The following is a 22,519-nucleotide window of genomic DNA, read 5'->3' as shown; positions in this document are numbered from 1 at the left end:
AATAAAAATCATATCAACTACCTTGTCCAACTACAATGGAATAAAACTAGAAATCCATAATAGAAGAGACACTGGAAACTGTACAAATACACGGAAATTAAACAACATGCCTCTAAACAATGAATGGGTCAAAGAAGGAATCAAAAAGGAGATTAAAACGTTCCCGGAAACTAATGAAAACAAAAATACAACATATCAGAATCTATGGGTTACAGCAATTCTAAGCAAAAGCAATTGTAAGAGGGAAGTTTATAGCAATAAATGCCTACATCATAATAGAAAGATTTCAGATAAAGAGCCTAGTGTTATACCTCAAGAAACTAGAAAAATAAGAACAACCCAAACCCAAAATCAGTAGGAGCGAAATAATAAAGATCAGAGCAGAGATAAATGAATTATAGATTTTTTTTAAATGCAAAAGATTGATAAAACAAAGGGTTGGTTTTTTCAAAATAAACAAAATCAATAAACCTCTAACTAGACTAACAAAGAAAAAAAGAGAAGACTCATAAAAATCATTAATGAAAAAGGAGACATTACAACTGTTACCACAGGAATACAAGGGATCATGAGACTATTATGAACAACCATATCTAAAAAATGTGAAACCTACAAGAAATTGATAAATTCATAACACAAGTTACCACGTTTGAATCATGAGGAATTAGAAAACCTAAAGAAACCAATAACAAGTAATGAGATTGAAGGAGTAATAAGATGTCTCCCCACAAAGAAGACCCAGGACTAAATGGCTTCACTGTCAGATTCTACAAAACACTTAAAGAACTAATACTGATCCTTCTCAAATTCTTGCAAAAGGTTGAAAAGGAGGGAATACTTCCAAACTCATTCTTTGAGGCCAGGATTATTCTAATACCAAAACCCAAAAAAGATGACAACAAAAAAATACCAATATCCCTAATGAATATGGATGCAAATATCCTCAGCAAAATACTAGCAAACAGAATCTAAAACACGTTAAAAGGATCATTCACCATGATCAACTGGGGTAAACATCCCAGGGATGCAAGGATGGTGCAACATAAGCAAATCAATAAATATGATATATCATGTCAACAGAATGAAGGGAAAAAAACCATGATCATTTCAATAGATGCAGAAAAAGTATTTGATAAAATCCAACACCCCATCATGATAAAGACACTCAACAAATTAGGTGTAGAGGAGTGTACCTAAAAACAATAAAGGCCATGTATGACAAACTGACAGTTAATATCATATTGAATGGACAAAAATGGGAGACTTTTCCTCTAAGATCTGGAACAAGACAAAGATGCCCACTTTTCCTGCTCTTGTTCAGCATAGTACTGGAAGTTCTAGACTGTGCAGTAAAGCAAAAGAAAGCAGTAAAAGGCAGGAAGTCATACTATTCCTATTTGTTGATAACATGATTCTATACATAGAAAACTCTAAAGACTCCACCCCAGAATTGCTAGAACTGTAATCAAATTCAGTAAGGTGGCAGGATATAAAATCAACATATAAAAATCAGTAGTGTTCCTATATACCAGTAAAAAGATATCTGGAGAAGAAATCAAGAAAGTAAACCCCCAAAAATGAAATATCTAGGAGTATGTTTAACCAAGGAGGCAAAAGGTCTCTACAATGAAAATGATAAAATATTTGGTGAAAAAAATTGGAGAAGACACAAATAAATGGAAAGAGATTCTGTGTTCATGAGTTGGAATAAATAATATAACCAAAATATCCATATTACCCAAAGCTACAGATTGAATACAATCCCTATCAAAGTGCCATTGACAGTGTTCACAAAGTAGAAAAAAACAGTCTTAAGGTTTGTATGACATCACAGAAGACTGTATAGCCAAAGCAGATTTGAAGAAAAATAAAGCTGAAGGCATCACACTACCTGACCTCAAAATATGCTATAAGGTGAGAGTAACCAAAACAGCATGGTACTTACATAAAAACAATTAGACCAATGGAACAGAATAGAGAGCCCCAAACTCAAAATCCATGCATTTATAGCCAACTGACTTGACAGAAATGCCAAGAATATACAGTGGGGAAAGGACAGCCTCTTCAACAAATAGTGCTGGGAGAACTGGGTATTCACATGCAGAAGGATGAAATTAGACCCTTGTCTCTCACCATACACAAAATCAACTCAGAATAAAGATCTAAACTTAAGACCCAAAACTATGAAACCACTAGAATAAAACATAGGAAAGACACTATATGAAATTGAATTGGGCAGCACAGGCAGCTAAAGCAAAAATACACTAATGGTACTACATCAAACTAAAAAGCTTCTGCATAGCAAAGGATACAGTCAACACAAGTGAAGAGACAATCTATAGAATGGGAAAAAGTGTTTGCAAACTACACATCAGACAAGGGGCTAATACCCAGAATATATAAGGAAGGCAAACAACTCAACAGTAAAAGAACCAAGTAACCCCATTCAAAAATGAAGAAAGGACCTAAACTAGCATTTCCCAGAAAACATACCGATGGCCAACAGGCACATGAAAAACGCTCAACATCGGTCATTAAGTGTTTTTCACTCTTAATTTCCTTTTAGGTAAAATGATGGAATTGGATGAGGTGGTCTCTAAAGTTCTTTCTTAGTCTATATTTTGTAAATATGCCTCTTGTCTAATCTGTCTTTTCTGTGGAGGATGAGGATAAGTTTCTTCTGGAAAGAAAGAGAAGCAAATAGTGAAACTGAAATAGTACAACTGGTATTCTAGTATGCTTCAGTTATGTCATATGGAATGTCCTAGACTTACATGTACAATTAAACTTAGTAACGTGATATGGGCACATGTATTCTTAGTTCAGAGCAGTGAATTTATAAATAGTTGTCCCAAAACTTTAATTATGAGTTAGGTATTGCTTTTGGGATTGAGATGATAGAAATTATAGTTTAGTATTTTAACAAGTGTTTCTACTTCAATTTCTCTGACCAGTTTTTCTTAACCTCTTTTTGGGCTTTTCTTCCTTTTCCCTACCTTTACAAAAGAAATTTCTTTTCCTTCTGTACATACTCTTTCTATTCAATCTTATGTATTTCCCAGGTATCAGTCATACTCTTTGTGTGCTGAAGACCCCTACCCAGGCCTTCAGACCCAAATATCACCTGCCTCCTGGACATCTTATTTGGATGGCTTACAGGCATCATAAACTCAAAAGATGGGAAAACTGAATTTCAGAGATGTGATTTGCAAAATACATTAAGTTGTAAGTAGTGAAGCCAGGATAAAAATCTAGAAGTCAGATTCTAGAGCCTTTATTATTTTTCTTCTCAGTGAAAAAAATCTTTTTAATAATTTTTTTTCCATTATGAAACAATCTCAAACTTACAGAAAAGTTGGAGTATGTTTTAAAGAAGCATGTTTTTCCCTGAACCATTTGAGAGGAGTTTGCTACCCTATGTACGTGAATATTTGAGTGTTTATTAGAACAATCTACATAACCATGATGTATCCATCAACTCTGGGAAATTCACATTGGTACATTAACACATGTAACCTTACTACATTAATGAAATATTGATACATTACTACCATTTAATTCCATTCACGTTTTACCAGTTGTCCCAATTATGTGCTTTATAGGAAAAGGATTTAGTTTAGAATCTTATGGTACATTAATTGTCATGTCTGTGTATTCTACTTTAGTCTGCAGTAGTAGTTCCTTGATCTTTTCCTGAACTGGAAATTTTGAAGATTATAGGCCAGTTAATTTCTAGAACATCCCTTTACTTGGATTTGTCTGATTTTAAATTTAGGTTATGCATCTTTGGTAGGAATATCACAGAAGTGATGCCATGTTCTTATCACTGCGTCCTATCAGGTGGTACACAATTTTGATTTGTCCCATTACTCATGGTCGATTACTTGATTAAGGTGGTGTGTGTTGATATTCTCAACTGTAAACTTAACTCTTTTTTCCTTTGTGGTTAATTTTTTGTGGGGCAGAATTGTGAAATTATGAAAATATTCCATTCTTCATTAGACCTTCAATTTATTCATTTATTTATATGAGTATAGATTTATAGTTTTCTCTTTTTATTTAGTGTTTTACAGTCTTTAATTATCCTCATCTGTTTTTTCCAGATTTGGGCAGCCCCTACATACTACTTCTGTTTTCTTTTGACTGCCTCCATAATTCTTTGGCTTTTTATTTTTTCTGACAAAGGAAGATGTTCCAGGCTCATCTTGTACTTTCCCTTTCTCCACTCAGGATTTAGCCATTTCTCTATGAGCCTTGTTGCCTTTTAGTAAAGAATGATATTTAGAAGTCAAGATCCAGGAGCTAGGTATGCCAGTTGATATTAGGGTGTCATTGCCCCAAGACCCATTTAGTAGACAGACTTAGGGTATCTGTGCATGTATGTATGCATACATATACACGTGTACATACATTTGTATATACACATTTTGCCTTTGTTTTGTGCTGCTATGACAATACCACAGACTGGATAATTTATAAAGAACAGAAATTTATTTCTCACAGTTCTGGAGGCTAGAAGTCCAAGATCAAGGCACTGGCATCTGTGAGGGCCTTCTTGATGTGTTCTCACATGGCAGAAGGCCAAAAGACAAAGGATAAACTACCTCCATCAAACAGATTCATAAGGGTACCTAATCCCATTCATGAGGGAGGACCCCTCATGACCTAATCATCTCTTAAAGGTCCCACCTCTTAATGCCATCATGTTGGTCATTAAATTTCAACACCTGAATTTTGGAGGGGACACATTGAAACCAAAGCACGTATATACCTTTTCATCTGTATTTATCCATTTATATTGAACAACATGAATTCACATTAACACCTTCAGTCCCAATCCTACAACACAAGGTTTTTTGTAGTTTCCTCCCTTTCCATATTTGCATCTTTCTTCCCTGGCAGTGAGAAACTGTCATAGTTATTACTTTAACTTCCAAGCTCTGCTGGCCTTACTATGTAATGGCTACCTTTATTAACGGGCTTAATGTGTTGGATACAAAGAAAGTTCTTTGCTTTCATTATTTAATTTCATCTTTCAACAACCATATGAAAGCTTTGCAGAAGTAAAAATGGAGTGTAAAGGAGATCATATAGTTTCCCTTTGCAACTAGTAAATGACAGAACTAGGATTGGAACCTTGGTCTGTGTGACTCAAATACCTGTGCTCTTCACCATTATACTGTTTTCAGACTGTGCTACAGTAAGCACATCTCTTTACGATTAACTCCTAGAATGGGAATTGTTTATTTATAGGGTATACACATATTATATTTTGATAAGCCATGATACATTACCTTCCAATAGGTTGTACTAATGTATACTTACCATCATTGAGAGTGTCCACTTTCCTGCAATCTCCCCAACACAGGATATTATCTGTTGTTTTAGTTGTGTGTGGTTTTCATTTTTAATCTGTATGAAAAACTCTTGACCCTCTCCAGTCTCTACATACTGAAGCCTGTTTGATTAAATCAGTTTTCTTCTCAAAATTGTTTCCTGGTTTTCCCTTTTTCTTAGAAAACTGTCCAAATGTTTCAGCATAGCATTCAAGAAGATCCTTTATGATGTGGCCTCTGCTTATCTCTCCAGCCTCACCTCTTTCTATATGTCAGTCCTCACTCTGTGATCCAGCACACCACACCTGTTTCAGTTATCTAACCACATGCTTTCTCTTCTGTGTCATTGTACATACTGTTCCTTTTGTCTAGAACGTTCTTTTTTCACGCCCACATTCTCTGTTCAATCACCCTTCTTTTCTTAGCCAAATCTAGCTTATTTTTTACTTCCCAGTTTAGATTCATTAGGAAACCTAACAAGATGCCTTTTCTATGTGGTTTATAAAATGGAAGTTTTTAAAATGTTATTTCAGAATACTTGGCCTTTATGGACAGAAAGAAAATGGTGGTTAAATACATTTTTTGTGTGTTTTTTATTTTGGTGTTTAAGAAATTAAAGGAAGTCTTGAGATATTAGCTGTATCCATGAAAATTGTTAACCAAATTAAAAATGCAATAACTTTTTAAAATCTTATAATTATATATGGCAAAGTACAATGTTGTTTAATTGTTTTTCTCTGTAAAGTACCTGCCAGCCTGTCTGGACTTGACCCCAAGGACATTGTGGTAGTACTGAATGAGGAGGGAGGCTATCATCAGATTGGACCAGCAGAGTGTTGTACTGAGTCCTTCATTATGTCAGTGACCATAGCATTCGCCACCCAGTTGGAGCAGGTGAGACTTTCTCTGAGATTAGTGATTCACAAAGAATTTGAAACATTTTATTTTCTAAATCCTACCTCTTATGTATTAAAAGATTTGCAAGACTTCTTTACTTTTAAAAATTAGCTTGAAAAATATTATGTTGTGTATGGGGTGAAACTAACTAGCCACTTAGTTTTTTCTTTTCAGACTAGTCAAAGGCAATGTAAGAAAGCATGTAGCAATAAACACACTTGCAAACATACTTTTCAGATGCAAATCAGTGACTTAGGACATTTTACTATAAAGTTATAGTAAAATGGAAGAATGAGTGTGGAGCAAGAACACTAGACAGTGATAATCTTGGTTCCTTTCCTTACATTTTTTGGGGGGTGGTGTGGGAGGCGGCTGAACAATAGGGGGATCCAAACCTGTGACTTTGGTGTTATAAGGCTGTGCTCTAACCAATTGAGCAACCAGCCAGCCCTTTTCCTTGAATATTGAAAGTTAAGGGTAAAAAAGGAAAAATCATACTCTCTAAATTCTAGGATAATAAAAAAATGTTTAAAAGAATCTGTTTCCAGTGTGAGAATTATTTTAGAATTAAATGTACTATGGAATATATATGGGTCATCTTTATTTTTTAACATTTGTATTGCTTTCTAGTCATGGAAGAAAGTAAATGAAAGTCTGCTCTAATTAAACTCCTCTGAAATAATCACTGTTAAGGGTAGTATGTTTTTCTCTAGATATTCTACTCTCACGTAACAAGAGCTGTGTACTAGGCACTGTTGCAGCATTGAATATGTATTATCTCTTTTAATCCTTCCAACATCCCTAAAAGAAATGGAGGCACAGAGTGATTAAGCAATTTTTGTAAGTTTTCACAGCAAATCGTTGATAGAACCAGGGTTGGGGTTGGGGTCTGCTCCAGAATTTGTGCTCTTAACAATTATAGGTGTATAGGTGTTCTCTCGATATATATATAAATCTTCATGATGAAAATCTACTCAAACATAGATACATTTTGAAGTGTAGGATTAAAATAATAAATTTATTGAATATTATGTGTTTGGTACTGTGTTGTTATAATCTAAGTGGTTAGTACTTTTATTTTCACAAACTATGCAAACTATCCTGTAACTTAGATAACTTTCATGTCAATATATCATTATTTAGCAGCCATACTATATGATAGCTAACTATATTTAAGCAATCTCCTATTGATGAATACATTAAGTGTTTATAATTCATTGTTTAACAATGTTCTAGTGAACATTGTCTGTTAGAAGATATTTATATTTTGTAGGATAGGAAGCCCATCTGTTAGTCTGATGTGGCCATGAAACTAGCAGCTCTGAGAAGTAACACTCCTTGTACAGAAGGCATTCTTTTGTAGCTGTTAATTCACAGGTCTCTAAATTTTGACAGAGTAACTAAAAACTTTTTTTAGCCGGTGTCCTAGACTAAGATGTTATATCTTAAATAGCCTGGATTAAGATTTTTTCAAAATTTTTCTCATTTATAAAGTCAAGCCTTTGATGATGGAGTAAAGATAAGATGAAATAAAGTATATGAAAAAAAAGAAAAGCTCAGTTTAAAATATTTGACTCTTTTCTTCTAAAAAGAATTTTCATGTATTTATTCATGGACCAGTTGAATGAAATGAAAACTTTAAAATAACTAAGTCTATAAAAAGTCTTTTAGTCTCTTTTTGCTTTTCTAAGACAACTCTTTAAAAAATTAAACTAGTAATTTGGCAGAAATTTAGAAATTTTGAGTGGTTAATTTTAAGACTTCAGATTAAAAAATCAGCATTTCAGCAAATATTTTTGGAGTACAACAAACATACTTAGCATGTTTAGTGGTTTAGCGAGTAATACTCTTTTCTTTTTCCTTAAATATTTAGTTAATTCCGTGTACCATGAAACTTCCAGAAAGACAGCCTGAGTTTTTCTTTTACTATTCTTTACTGGGAAATGATGTTACAAATGAACCCTTCAGTGATTTGATGAACCCAAACTTTGAGCCAGAGAGAGCGTCTGTTCGTATACGGAGCAATATAGAAATTCTTCATTTTTACCTTGCTCTTCATTCTAAACTGCAGGTGAGTACTACAGCAAAATTTTTTTTTTATAGAAGATGATTTTTTAAGCACTAGTGTAGTACCTAAGCTAAACTGTTCAGTTCAATAGTGGAGGTCATCTTTCTACCACATCTTTCAGTTTTTTGGTAGTACTGAATGAGGAGGGAAGCTATCATCAGATTGGACCAGCAGAGTATTGTACTGAGTCCTTCATTACGTCCTGAGTCATGAAGTCATTGGCATTATAATTACTTCAGAATTTTAGGAGATAACACCTCCTTACCCGGTTATGGAGAAAAGAAGTATATCAGTTATCAGTGCTAATAAAAAATTGTACATAGATCTGTGGGTGCAAGCAAGGTTTTATTATTGTTGATGGAGATTGTAGGTGTAGGCACAGAGATCAAAGTAAAGAGATAAGACAGCTTTCTAAAATCTGCCCTTGAGTGTTTTTTGTAAACTCTTTTTAAGTTGGACTATCTTTAAAAGTGAACCTCACCTAGTGAAAAATCACCCTTCTGTCCGTTATGACCATTGCTTTTAGTCATACTGAAATGGGATGGTAGAATATAAGGTTAGATAGTCATTTATTTAAAGTAATATCAGTCATTAGACTTTGCTTGCATTCTGGTCAGGAGGTGTGAAGAGGCGTTAAGAAATTTTAGTGCAACTAAATTTTAGAGATGGATCTGCTAAACCCATGATATTTGGAAAACTGAAGACTATATAAAATGATGAAATGCAGGAAAAAGCAGTTTGAATTTTATTCCATATTAACATATCAGCCCTAACTAAAAGTGTTGACTTATTTATTAGTTTGTTTCTAATGGAGGACATTTAAGTCATAAAAATACTTTCTCTTCAGCCCATACGAATATCACGCCTAATAACATTAAGACTAAGTTGCAGGTCTTTCTTCACTCTATCACTGCTGATCTTAGAGAGAAATATGTTTATATAGCGATTGCTTTTGTTCATATGAGTGCTAAATGCCAAGGCTTCAATATAGTAAGGGAAAAGAATAGTTATATAACCCGGAACAGTCTATTTTTTTTATAGCTGTCAAAAAGTGGTAATGTTGAACTTTTGATTAGCTATCAGTGATTACCAGTACATTTTATTCCAGAGGTATTCTTCTACCTCTTACTCTTAAGCACTCTGTTTTATATACAAAGTCTGAAAAGCAAGAAAAAAGAGAAAAAGGGTGTTTTATGGGTGAATAAAACAAAATTATTTGGGGTTTTTAAATTCCAAGTCTGGAATGATCCACTGACTTATTTTTTAAAACTGTCTGAATTATTGTTAAAATGGAGATAGAAAAGATGTTTGAGGTATTTGTTTTCTATTTAAATTCATGCTTTTGTTATTTTATTATACAATTTGCATATGTAAAGTAGCATAATGAAACAGTAATCATAGCTGACCAAAGAGAGAAAGGGATGATAACATGATTATACAGTGCTAAAAGAAGGAATGAAAAAGAGGTAATAGCTGTCACTGAATTATTAGTAAACTTTGTGTTTTATCACGTTTTAACAGTCGTGTGAGAATTCGTTACTTAGTCACTGTAGATCAATGAGGTAACCTGCATTATACTTTCCTTCTGTGAATCATTTTATAACTTTTTGTTAAGTTTATAGTATTTAGGAGAGAGGAGAAAGCATAAAGCTCTGTTTTAATTTTCCCTTTTATATTAGATCCATCTGTGCTGTGGTGATCAGTCACTTGGAAGTACAGAAATACCTTTAACTGGATTACTGAAAAAGGGCAGTACAGAAATCAACCAGCGCCCAGTCACAGTTGAGGGTGCTTTTACCCTTGACCCTCCAAACCGAGCCAAACAAAAGCTTGCACCTATTCCTGTGGAGCTAGCCCCAACTGTGGGAGTGTCTGTTGTTCTGCAGAGAGAAGGCATAGACTCCCAGGCAAGTAGTGGTCCTCCTTTCATTCCACCAGCTTCTCCAGTGTCACTCATGGTTATTCACAAAGGTTGAACTTCAGAAGAATTACCTGGCATAAGAATATATTTATTACTCTTAATTAGTGGTCTATATTCTCTGATATCTTCTTTCTGAAAGGTGCTGTGGCTTCCACTATTCCAATTTATAGGTGACTGTACCCAGAGCCCTCTTAGCCTTTGGGACAGTTTTCTCATGTAGTGGAAACCATTTTCCCCAACCTCCAATTCATAGTCAAAGACTATGACAAAAAAAGAACTCCAGGAAATGAGAACATTTGTGGACCGAGTTTCTGGGAATCTTCATTAATGGTACCTTTTTGGTTGACACAACCTGAGCTTAAATAAAATTCTTGGTTCATTAGTGTTTTGTAGTCCTCGTCCTCTCTGTATGCAGTTTTTACAACAAATGGGCATGTATTTGAATATTTGATTGTATCTGTCTCCACAATAAACTTTTAACATCTTGTTTTTTTAAAGAATTGATAATTTAAATAGATTGTGAATTAAAGACCGAAAGACTGAAGTGAATATTTAAAAGATATATATGCATATATTTTTAGAGGGGAGGGGAGTAAAAGAGAGAAAGAAAATCATACTAGATATCTGTTTTTTCTTTTTAGGGATATAGTCGTTCATTGTACTGCCTTGGTAGGAATAACCATTTCCAGGGACAACCTATGCCTGACTTCTTTTTTTGAATATCCCTTCTTACCCATTAGGATACATTTTGGTGCTCAGCTCTGGATATCATATTTCCTTCCTGTTCATCTTCCTTTTTCTGGTCCTAGATGCTATAAGGCAATTTGCAAATTATGAAGAAATATAGACTAGGAATATGCAAACTGGGAGAGGAAGCTTATTTTAAAAAAAAAAAAAATCACCAAGTTTTTTGCTTAATTGTGAAGGAAAGTTCTTTGCAAATTATACTTTATTTAAAAATTGTTTTTAGTCTTTAATTGAATTAAAGACCCAGAATGAACATGAACCAGAGCATTCAAAGAAGAGGGTTTTAACCCCCATAAAGGAGAAGACACTTACTGGGCCCGAATCACCAAGCGTGTCCCCTGTTCCACCTCACAACCAGTCACCTCCTACAAAAGATGATGCAACAGGAAGTGAAGTAGAAAGCTTACAGTATGATAAGGACGCAAAACCAAATCCAAAGGGTAAGATGTTCTTTTTACAGACCTTTTAGGTATTGGGTTTTGTAGCCATCAAATAAATGACTGAGAGCTTTTATGAGTTGTAGGTAAAAATTGTGGGGTTTTTTTAAGAAGCATAATGTGTGGCGATATAAAAAATTTCAATTTAAAGTTATTGCAATCTAACTGTAGATTTGCTGAATTAAGGTAAGAGAATTTTTTATTTTCCACTTTCACACTGGTATTTCACGAGGGTACTTCAAAAAGTTCATGGAAAGATTTGTATTATCTTTCACTTCTGTTTTTCCACAAATTTTTTGAAGTACCCTCATAGCCTACTCAAAAGAAATTAAAGAATATGGTTCTTTGAAATAGATTTTTAAACTATTCCACTCTTGAATATCATGAATTCATTAGTTTAGAGAAAAGAGCAATTAACTGCCTCTTAAACACATAATAATCTTTTTTGATCCTAAAGTTAAGAGAGTGTCTAAGAGTGCATGTTTACCTAGTTTTATAAAATTCTTATATTCGTTGCATAAGGGTCTCTGGTTATAGCTAGTGGTAGAAGTAATTAGTGGTGGATGAGGATTTAGAAGTCTTGGGTGCAAATTATATCTGTCACTGAGTAGCTGTACAACTTGGGCCACTCACTGAATATCTCTGGTCTGAATAGGGTTGGACTAGATATCTCTGTCTTCACGTTTTAGCTTTTTGTAAAACTATTTTATATGTGCCTAAAATAACCAAAACTGCTTTTTTAAAAGTGATTTCATTATTTCTCAGTAAGTCTCAAATACAACCCTTCAAATGCTGAGTTATGTGCAGCTACCTCTTGGAAATGTTAGTGCCTGCCAGGCTGCAGTCATACATTCTATTGGTTCTGTATGTTTTTATGTTTTGCAGTGTGTTGAGAGTAGCTCTTTCCCTATGTAATTCTAGAATGGGAATTAAAGTGTAGGTAATTTTGGGCAAGACATCTGTAAGATGTTTATGCCTCACTTTATATGTTCATTAAAAGAAAAATAGTCTTAAAAGTAATTGAGACAATAGCTTTAAACTATCTGAACAACTTAAAAAAAAACTGTTAGCTAGTGGATTTTTTTTTTTTTTTAATTTTATGTTTATTTTAGCCAATGCTTCTGTACCTGCTTCACTGGCCCAGCCAGTGACTACATCCAATGCTTCAGAAACAGCTTCAGGAAAGAAGATTGCTGTTCCAGCAACATCACATCATTTTTGCTTTTCAATAGACTTAAGGAGTATACATGCCTTGGACATTGGTTTTTCAATTAACTGTATATTAAGGTATGATTCGATTTTGTTTCAAAGTATTATTTTCTGAGGAGAAATTCCTTTTCTCTGGGGAGTTGCAGAGAGAGAAATGTCACCAAAGAAGTTATAACTTTTGTTAAATCAGTGGACTAAAAGTTTGTAAGACTATATCTTGATGACTTTGAACTTACACCAGGGTCGCATTGGTGGCATGAGACATACCAACAGTCTTACCTATTCTGGTTTAATCATTATAGGTATTTACAATAATTTATTAATGCTGTAATTTAATATACCGTGGCTCTTGAACTCTAAAGGTGTTGTTTTGTTGTTTTTTTTCTGGAAAAAGATGCTACATGTCAAAATAATAGTACAGTATTAGGCTTTTCTATAAAACTATTATAATGGGAAGTTATATTCCTTATATTTACATTTTATAGCTGTGAATCTAAACATCATACTTAATGAGCTGTAAGTGGAATTTATCCACACTGTTCAACTTAAAGAACTGTAGTTAAGTGGCTTTACACCATCATTTTTTAATAGTATTACATTTTTGTAGGCTTTTGTGGCTAAGATATTAATTAAATGTAATACAATAATGTGTTTAGTTTGGAATATTTAGCTTTTTCTTTTCATAAATTTCTTTAGAGCAAATGTTAGCCTTTGAAATAAAGTTGTTGGTCATTCTATGATTAAAGTGAGAAAATCTGTCCTCTTGGATTGCCTCTGTCAGTCTCAGCAACTACACATTGCTTCCTCTGTCATTTGAGGTGTACCTGGTTTTCAAGTGCATAAATCAACTCATGCTTGCATCTGATTTTCAATTTTTTGATTCCTTATCAAGTTTCTAAAATCCTTCATGCTTTGATTTGAATAATGGACAGAATCAAAGGGACCCAGTACTGAGTGTGATTGTGAATTCATAGAATGAAAGTCTTTCCATCTCAGCTTAAGTTCTATAGTTTACTTCATGTTGAGAATTATTACTGAATGCTGAGATGCTGAGAATCATTACTAAAATGTTGTTTTTATTTGAAAATTGAATACTTAAAGTTTTCTCTCACAGACATAGCTGTTCTCAAAGGGTTTGTATAACAACTCAAAATTGCTTTGAGAAATGAATTATTACTTATTCTCTACTTCAGTTTTTATCTTTTAACTGAGATCTCTCTTCTGCTGCTACTAGAGATTATGATCTTAGGATACCTCGAGAGGATATTGGCCAGAAGCATAGAAACATAGGGACAATTTAAAATTAGATGCTGTGAGGGAGAATCCTTGTACAGGGCCACTTAGAAAGCACTAATATTAGTTTTTGTGTTTACTTCATGACATAAGAACCATTTGTTTAATCATTAAGTGCCTGTGTTATACCAACAACATGCCTGGTATTAGGAGTCCACGAGCCACTTAAACAAAGAGCTGAACTTAGTAAGAAAGACAGATTCAGAAATAAGTCAATGTGTGAGGCAGAATAGTATTTCATCTGGCAAAGGAAGGGGGAAATAATATTCTAAATGTAGAAAATAAACAGTTACACTCTACTTAGAATTCACTTGACTACTGATTCTATCTTTGAATCATTTTAAGGCATTTTTTAAAGTGCTGGCCATTTAACTTTTTCTCAGTTTGATGAATTTTACGTTATCATGCTCTGCACTGGTATGAAATTGTAGAATTGTAGAATTGTAGAATGGAATTTGTGAGGTAACACTGGTAGTTGAAAATTTTAATCTGTAGGACTTTCTTTGATTTTTTTTTCTTTCTTTTAATCACTAGATCCATAATGGGTTGATAGGAAGTAGAAATTCTAGGGCATGAACTTTCTCTGAAATGACTTGATTTCAGTGGATATATAATCACATAGGAATTAGGTAAAGGCACAGGATTCTTCTTGTGGGAAAAGCAATTTTTATTAATAGGGTGCAAATTTTAGTTTCTGTGTATGAATAACAAGATACAGGATGAAATTTAAGTGACCATTATAATATCTTTATATTTGGCTTTAAATACAAAGTAAGTTAAGCAGTAGTCAGGCATTCTTCCATTTAATCTTGTGTGGGTTTTGTGATGAAAGGAAAAAATAGTGTTATGTCACTCTTTGATTTATCCATAATGCTGTATGTACACTTGAGTTACTTTCATCTTGATTCTCTGTTCAAAGACAGATTACCACGAATGCATCCTTTTGGAGTTGACTAAGGGCTTTTTAGCCTATAAAAGATCAGGACACTATTTTATAAAGGAAACTAGGTTTAGAAATTAAATTTAGCAAGCATTTCTTGAGTGTTTACTGTATGGAAGGAACTGTTTGTTCCTAAGAGTGCAAAGATGAAAAAGACAGGACGCATGCCTTCAAGGTGCCCTCAAACAAATGACAGCTTGGTATTTCTACCATTTTTCTATTTAAAAAATTCTATTTGCTCATAATATTCATATTACACTTTTTTAAAAAGTATACTTTAAATCTCATCTGTAAACTAACTTTGTTTTTCTTAAATTCTAGGTACTCATATCCATTTTTTGGAAGTGCAGCTCCTATTATGACAAATCCTCCTGTAGAGATTAGGAAAAACATGGAAGTTTTTCTTCCTCAATCTTACTGTGCATTTGATTTTGCAACTATGCCTCATCAGCTGCAGGATACCTTCTTAAGGTAATGTGTATATGGTATTAATTATTTTCTTAAGTCAACTCTTGACAATTTGTATCTTATTTAAAGGGAATTCCACAGCAGTTTATATGTTTGAGAATCAAAAATATACTAATAATGCCTATGTCATTTGTATTTCTGCTACAATTTTACATGGTTTATTATAAAGGCTGTTTTAAATTTTTCATGCCTTATTTACCTGAGTTTAGATATTTGAACTTTGTTAAAATAATCTATGAATAGTGAGAGAGCTTTAAAAAGTGGTCTTGCCTTTTTCTAATATATTATATGAAGATAAATAACTAAGAATGAATTTAGTTTTTATTGTTGATTCACAGAATGACTATATTCTATTATTTGCTTTGTCTATTTTTTGTTTTTAATCTGTAAAACAGAGGTATTAATCCTACTATCTGAAATGGATTTGTGAAGAAAAATGAGCTCTCTGAAACATCTTTTACTTTCTCAGAGTATCACAGTTTAAGTTTATATATTATTTTAAAAGGAAGAATGAGGGGTAACTAAAAATTATCTAACCATTTGTGTGATTAATAGTGTGAAGGGTTTTCTTTATTGAGCAGAAAGAGATATGGAAAATATAATGTACTTCATATCTGTTACCTATGGAATTGGGCATTTAATCTAACAATTGTGTTAGATGACATTCCAGGTGACAAAAACATCTTTGGCAACGTTAAAGGAATTCAAAGATTTTTAGTTCAGAAAAGTCTTTGGTTCAGAGTTGATAGGTATGAACACATGTTTCTCTCTTCCTTAGGATTCCATTGCTGGTTGAATTATGGCACAAAGATAAAATGAGTAAAGATTTACTTCTGGGAATTGCGAGAATCCAGCTTTCTAATATCTTGTCTTCAGAAAAAACTCGCTTTTTAGGTTCTAATGGTGAACAGTGTTGGCGCCAAACTTACAGTGAAAATGTGCCTGTTATAGCAGCACAAGGGTAATGCATTTCACAGAATTGGTCTTTGCTTTGCTTTTTATTCATGTAATAATTCTGATTAGCCATGACCTTTTCTTTTTATATTCTCTTTATTCTGATCTTTGTTCTTCGACCTGTGGGGCTATATCCCAGTTTGCTCTTTAGCTTTTCTTACCCATTTTCCTTCACATAAGTAAAGAATCTTTGCTACTACAGTAAGTGCTAAGTATTTTCCCTCCCCTCTTTTTAGCTTGACAATTTTAAGTTTAGGACCTGTTTTTTTTAAATTTTTTTTTATTTTGTGATTCAAGGTTAAATTTATAATTATTTTTACATTATTTTGCATTGGGTATGGCTGTGACTATTTTACTACTTGAAAAATATTTTAACTTCTGCCTCAAATGTAACGTCTGAGAATGTTACAAACATTCAGCAGTCAGAGGCAGTTTTTAAAGTACTTATTGTTTTGTATGCCCTAAACCTGATTGCTACAGTGAAAAACTTGAGTTTTTCACATATTTTAAATGAAGTTATTGAATTATCTTTTAAAAATTAACAAGAAAAATTTAAATTTGTCTTCTCATTATGTGTCATATACCTTTATTTCTAAGACATAGGCAGACTGTAGAAGGAGGTCAGTAAGGCTCAGTAAAAATCTGAGATCTAAAAATATTATTGAAATTTATTCCCTTACTCTTCCCCATCCCTGGCCACTTCCAGAGACTGAAGGATTTCATGAAACTTGGAAGTTTTACTTCTATTCACTTGGAAGATCTGGGAGCAGGTGTCTTAGAGAATCAAATATTTGGTTAACTGAAAATGAAAAATCTCTCTTAAAAATTGGCATTCTTTTTTGACGTCTTAAGTAGGATATAATTTAGTCATTAATAATTGAAGCTGTCTCATATGAATATTAATTTTTATTGCCCTGCTGTGTAAACAGAGAAGTTTTAGGAGATTTACCTAAGTGAGAACTTCAGATGTGCTCAGGAATTTCTCTCAGATATAGTAGTGCTTCTATTGGTGCTTTATTCATTTCTTCTAAAATCTGTGAGATTAGGAGAAGAAAATGTAAAACTTAGTTAAGAGTCCTAATTATGTGAGATTTATTAATTAAAGTTTTGTTTGACCAGAATATATTTGATTTAGAAAATAAACCATGTTTTTTTGTTGCTAAGATTTTATTTTTATCTAATATTTTGTCTTGTTTTTATTTATTTAATGATTAATGCCTCATGCAGTACTATGATACAGAAAGGTGCTAATTATGATGAAAACAATATAATTATCAAAACAACATAATTATCCTACTTCTAGGAATTATCCCAAGGCAATTCTTATATCCTATAAAAGATTTATGTATAAGTACGTTCATCCCAGGAAAAGCAGACAAAAAGAATTCCTAATAACCTATATAATCAAGAGTTCGGAGAATTAAGTGTATTTTACTACATAAATTCAATAGTATATTTTACAGACAGTAAAAACTAAATTTTTGAGTTAATTTTTTATGATGTGAGAAAATGCTCCTGATGTATATGATAGGACAAAATTGTATGATGGTAAAATGTGCATGCATGCACATGTATCTACATATAAATAAAACAGAGAGGAAGAAAATAAACTGACTATTAATTACCTCTGTACAGTAAGATTTTAAATTTCACCTTTATGCTTTTAAGTTTTTACAAAAAATGTACAGCTATTATAAGTCATTTTGTAGTAAATGTAGGTATGTACTTAATAGGGTGTTTGTGATGATCAAATAAAATCGTGTATGGAAGGTCATGGAGCCTATAGAAGCTGCTGCAGTTTGAATAGCAAGAGTGTCAGGTGCAAGAAATATTGATTACTCTTCAGTGCCTAAGCACTGTGGAAATAAAATAAAAATAAAAAATAAAAAGTGTTTTCATGAATTTTAAGATATTTTTTATTTGTAGGTCAAATAACAGGATTGCAGATCTTTCTTACACAGTGACTCTAGAAGATTATGGACTAGTAAAAATGCGTGAGATTTTTGTCTCTGATTCATTTCAGGTAAATGTAATTGAATGTTATCAAATTATTCTTTAAAAGGGGTCTAATGTATGTATGTGTATGAGTTATAAGTGTGTTTGTTTAATTGCGCTTTTTTATTCATAACTTAGGGTTTATCTGCTATACAACAGAAGCCATCTTCTCTTCCTCCAGCACCTTGTCCTTCAGAAATCCAGACAGAGCCTCGTGAGACCTTAGAATACAAGGCAGCACTTGAGCTAGAAATGTGGAAGGAGATGCAAGAAGACATTTTTGAAAATCAGGTTACTTTTTAAATGTTACTTAAAAAGTCTATTTTTGTCTACTTAGTATATTTTTTCTTCTCCATAGCAGAGTTTCTGTGTTCCGTGGGCACCCTGTCTAGTTTCTTTGAAAGTCACCAATGCCTTACTTTTAAAGAAAAATTGAGAATGAAAAAGAACTTGAAATATGACAGCTTGGCAGAAGCCACTCAGAAGAATTCTCTAAATTTTGTCCATGATTGTTGGGCAAAATTAGGAATGAAAGTTACTCTTTTAATTTCAGGCCCTCATTCAGTTTACCCTCCTGGAGTGGCATCATCAGTCTCCAAACAAGAGAGTTAGAATATAAGTCACTATTAGCTTTATCCTCTCCTGAGTTGTACTCATATGGGTATTAATTCCCTCAGGCATCCTTTATTATTATTTTTTTTAAATAAAATAGAATGCCTGAAGAAATTATTAAGTGAAATAAGCCAGGTACAGAAAGAGAAATACCACACATTCTCACTTATATGTGGGAGCTAATAGAAATAAATAAATAATATACAAACATATAAATGGAGGGGGAAAAAAAGACACAACAATCACAGTAGTTTCTTGAACTTGTTAAGAGTTGCAATGTTGATGGAGGGGGTGGGGAGAGGAAGGGAGGAAAAGAAGGGATTGGTAAAGGAACATGAAAATCAACTACATTGTATATTGATAAATTAAAAATTAAATAAAAATAAATAAAATTGTGTCATCTGCAAAAAAAAAAAAGCCTGGAGACTGGTTGCTCAACAATGTGAATGTACTTAATGCTGTTGACCCGTACACTTAGAAATGGTTAAAGTGGTAAATTTTATGTTTCACCACAACTAAAAATTAAAGAGAGGACTCATATCCTATAAACATAAATTTGAAAAAGAAAACTTAATAAAAGCTTACACAACAACAAAAAAAAAGAAAGAAAAGAAAAACATAGTGATCAGTATTAGTTCTTTAACTGAAAACAACTGATTTGTTTATTTGAAATATTTGTGGGTTTTTTTGTGTGTGTGACTTTTTTTTTCTTCCTTTCTTAGCTAAAGCAGAAAGAACTGGCTCATATGCAAGCTCTTGCTGAGGAATGGAAGAAAAGGGACCGTGAGAGAGAATCAATAGTAAAGAAAAAGGTAGTAACTTGTGTAAAAATTGAGGGAGGGGAGGAAGAATATTAATGGTAGTATCTTGTATATGCATTAAAAAAAATCTCTGGGAGGAATAACAAACTAATTATAGTGGTTATATAGTGGCATGGAAGAAATGAATGCATGGGTTGGGGTAGGAGGGAGGCCTTTCACTGTAAGGTGTTTTGTACATTTTGGATTTTGAAACATGCAAATATATTACCTATTCAAAAATATGTACTTGTAAATATAAAAAATGAATACTCTAGAGAAAAAGTCTACCTTCGGATGAAAATGAAAATAGCACATTTCAGTATATATAAAAATTACATTATAATATGTAAGTTAATAAAAAACCTCAAAAACTTTTAAGCTATTTTTAAGAATTAAATTATGAAATAAATCACATCTTTAAAAATGATAACATGAGACCATCCGTTCTTATTCTAGAAAGCAGAAGTGCTATATTTATCCATTTATACTCAAGTTATTGAATAAAACAGCCCTGACAGATTGTCTTCAGATATTCCAGTTTTAGGACTTTAAATATACTCTCATTAGTGGTGGTTAATTGGTATTCAGCCTCAGATGTTCAGGGGCTGCACGTCTCCAGTGCTCACTGTCTATGCATCTCCCTCCTCTCCTAACAAATTTTAGTTGCCTCAGCCTCTCCAGCCTGTTTTCTCAACTCAGCAAGATTGCTAGGCTCTGGTTGTGTTCCCCTTCCTCGAGCCACAGTCTGGAAACCATGTCCGGGCAGTAAGCTAGAGTTAGTGTAGGGCTTGCCTCATTTATTTCCTGTCTCTTAAGGATCGTAGTCCTGTGCCGCCTATTGCCCAGTGTCTGAAAACAATTGTTTCATGTATGTTTGTTGTTCAATTCATGTTTATAGAGGAGGGCAGTTTGTCTTTTACGGGTGGAAGCAGAAGTCCCCCTGGCCTTTGACTTTAAAATAACTATTTCAGCTTCGTCTAACTTAATTCTCAACCATTAAAAACCTGAATAACCAGGGATATTTTTTTAAAAGCTAAAAGAAAAAAATAATGAGACTACTTCAAAGCCTCTATTCTTAAGAAATGTTCAGATAATAACCAAAATTATAATAACTAGATAATTAGCCCACACATGTATTTAAACATACAAGTTGTGCTATTACTTACAAGTAAGCTTTATATTAAGTAATATTTACACATTACATATTAATTGAATCTGAGGGAGGTGGAAAATATTTTAATTTTTTGCATATTATATATTGAATCTTGCACATTATGTATTAATTGAATCTGAGGAAGGTGAAAAATATTCAAATTCTTTGAATCTTTCATTTATCCTTTAAGACAAGTAGAGTTTATCCTGGAATCATTTTTTTTTCTCATGCTGTTAAAGAAGAGTTTTTCATTGTTGAAGCTTGCAAAATTCAAATCACAGCAAAGTTTTAAAAGTTAATAAAGTTACTGAATTACTGGAACTGTGGCAAATCCAACTTGTGGTATAATTGAATTTTCTAATGCGGAAAAAAAGCTCATCAAGTAATTTTTGGCTTCTTGTCATTTTGGTAATAATGATCTTTTCAGTTGAAATTTTTAATTGGTTTCCATGTGTACATCTTCTGTCACTTTAGCTTGAACTTATGGGATCCACACTAGTTAATAACTCCAGTCAGAAAACAAAATATGATGTTGGCCTAATAAGTGATGGAGCTGTTTATTTGAATTAGTCATATTGTAAAGGTAGATTTGAGTTATAGTATCTTTTTATGCCCATTATGTATGGGCCTTTTCTGTTAATTTATTTTTATTTTATTCACCTGAAGTTTTTTAAAACAACATATAACTTCTTTCATACTTTGAAAGTTTACAGGAAGGAGTACACACACACACACACACACACACGTGCACACGCACACACATACATGCACACACACACACACCCCTGGTTTCTGTTCTTCCCTCTGGGGCAGCTGAGATAATGTTTATTCTGTCTTCCATATGACTGCCCATTAGGTAGCTGAAGATAGCTATCATGTACCCACAAAGAAGGAAGACATCAGTTTTACATAAGGGAGCATGAGGAAGTGTTTCACAGATAAGATCATGCTCTCACTTTGGGGAAGATTAGTAGATATTGTCATTTGGACCCAAAGGGCATTCAAACATAGAAAGCCCCTTGAGCAAAGGCAGAGAAGTTTGAAATAGGCTATAAAGAAAATTGTATGTAGTTTGATGTGGGTAGAGGGAGAGAAGGTCATGTCTCAAGAAATAAGATAAGGAGGAGCTGATTGGCCAGAGTGTGAACAATCTTGAATTCCATTATAAGTTTAGACTAGCTCCTGTAGACTTTTTCAGCCATGGTTCCCTGAGAGACATTAACAAATAGTGTGACTAGGATCCTTAAATAACAAATGTAATTTTAGATTAAGTTAATAGACATGGGTTGTCCTAGTCTTTGGCAGTATACAGACTTTGGTCTCTGAGCTAGTAAGATCATATTTGAGTATCATATTTTGGAAAGGATTTAGTCTACAACCTAGATTAAATCCAAGATATTAGAGGATGTGGAAATCATAATATGTGAATAATATTTGAAACTCGTGTTTATCTTGGGGAAGAAAAAAAGACTAGGAGGAGACATGATGGCCATCACCATGACCAGTGTCAAAATGTGAAGATACATTTTTTTCCTCCCTGTCCAAGGGTAGAAATAGGATTAAAGGGTGGACTTCTAAGGAACATCAAACCAGAGCTTTGCTGGCAATAGGAAAGAGAAGTGTAGAATTGGGCCTGTGACCTGGAGACTAATTGCTGAAGAGGGTAGAAAAATTAGTTCAGGAAGTCCT

The 22,519-nt window shown here is 33.3% G+C and overlaps 1 protein-coding gene across 6 annotated transcripts in view; it reads left to right on the top strand.

The window, feature by feature from the left end:
• CEP120 (centrosomal protein 120) overlaps window positions 1-22,519 on the top strand; it is a 74,178-nt gene that overhangs the window by 13,500 nt on the left and 38,159 nt on the right. For all 6 annotated transcript variants that reach the window (XM_063086809.1, XM_063086812.1, XM_063086811.1 and 3 more), the window contains 10 exons: window positions 6,082-6,230; window positions 8,107-8,304; window positions 9,981-10,208; window positions 11,193-11,409; window positions 12,519-12,693; window positions 15,170-15,319; window positions 16,095-16,277; window positions 18,197-18,293; window positions 18,404-18,556; window positions 19,600-19,689. In XM_063086809.1, the coding sequence (XP_062942879.1) occupies window positions 6,082-6,230; window positions 8,107-8,304; window positions 9,981-10,208; window positions 11,193-11,409; window positions 12,519-12,693; window positions 15,170-15,319; window positions 16,095-16,277; window positions 18,197-18,293; window positions 18,404-18,556; window positions 19,600-19,689 (1,640 nt within the window). The remainder of the gene's footprint in view (window positions 1-6,081; window positions 6,231-8,106; window positions 8,305-9,980; window positions 10,209-11,192; window positions 11,410-12,518; window positions 12,694-15,169; window positions 15,320-16,094; window positions 16,278-18,196; window positions 18,294-18,403; window positions 18,557-19,599; window positions 19,690-22,519) is intronic.

This window comes from Cynocephalus volans, chromosome 2 (genome assembly GCF_027409185.1).
Source record: "Cynocephalus volans isolate mCynVol1 chromosome 2, mCynVol1.pri, whole genome shotgun sequence".
NCBI classification, from domain to species: domain Eukaryota; kingdom Metazoa; phylum Chordata; class Mammalia; order Dermoptera; family Cynocephalidae; genus Cynocephalus; species Cynocephalus volans.
The sequence above is the reverse complement of the archived record's forward strand: the minus strand, read 5'-3'. Positions and strand labels throughout refer to the sequence as shown.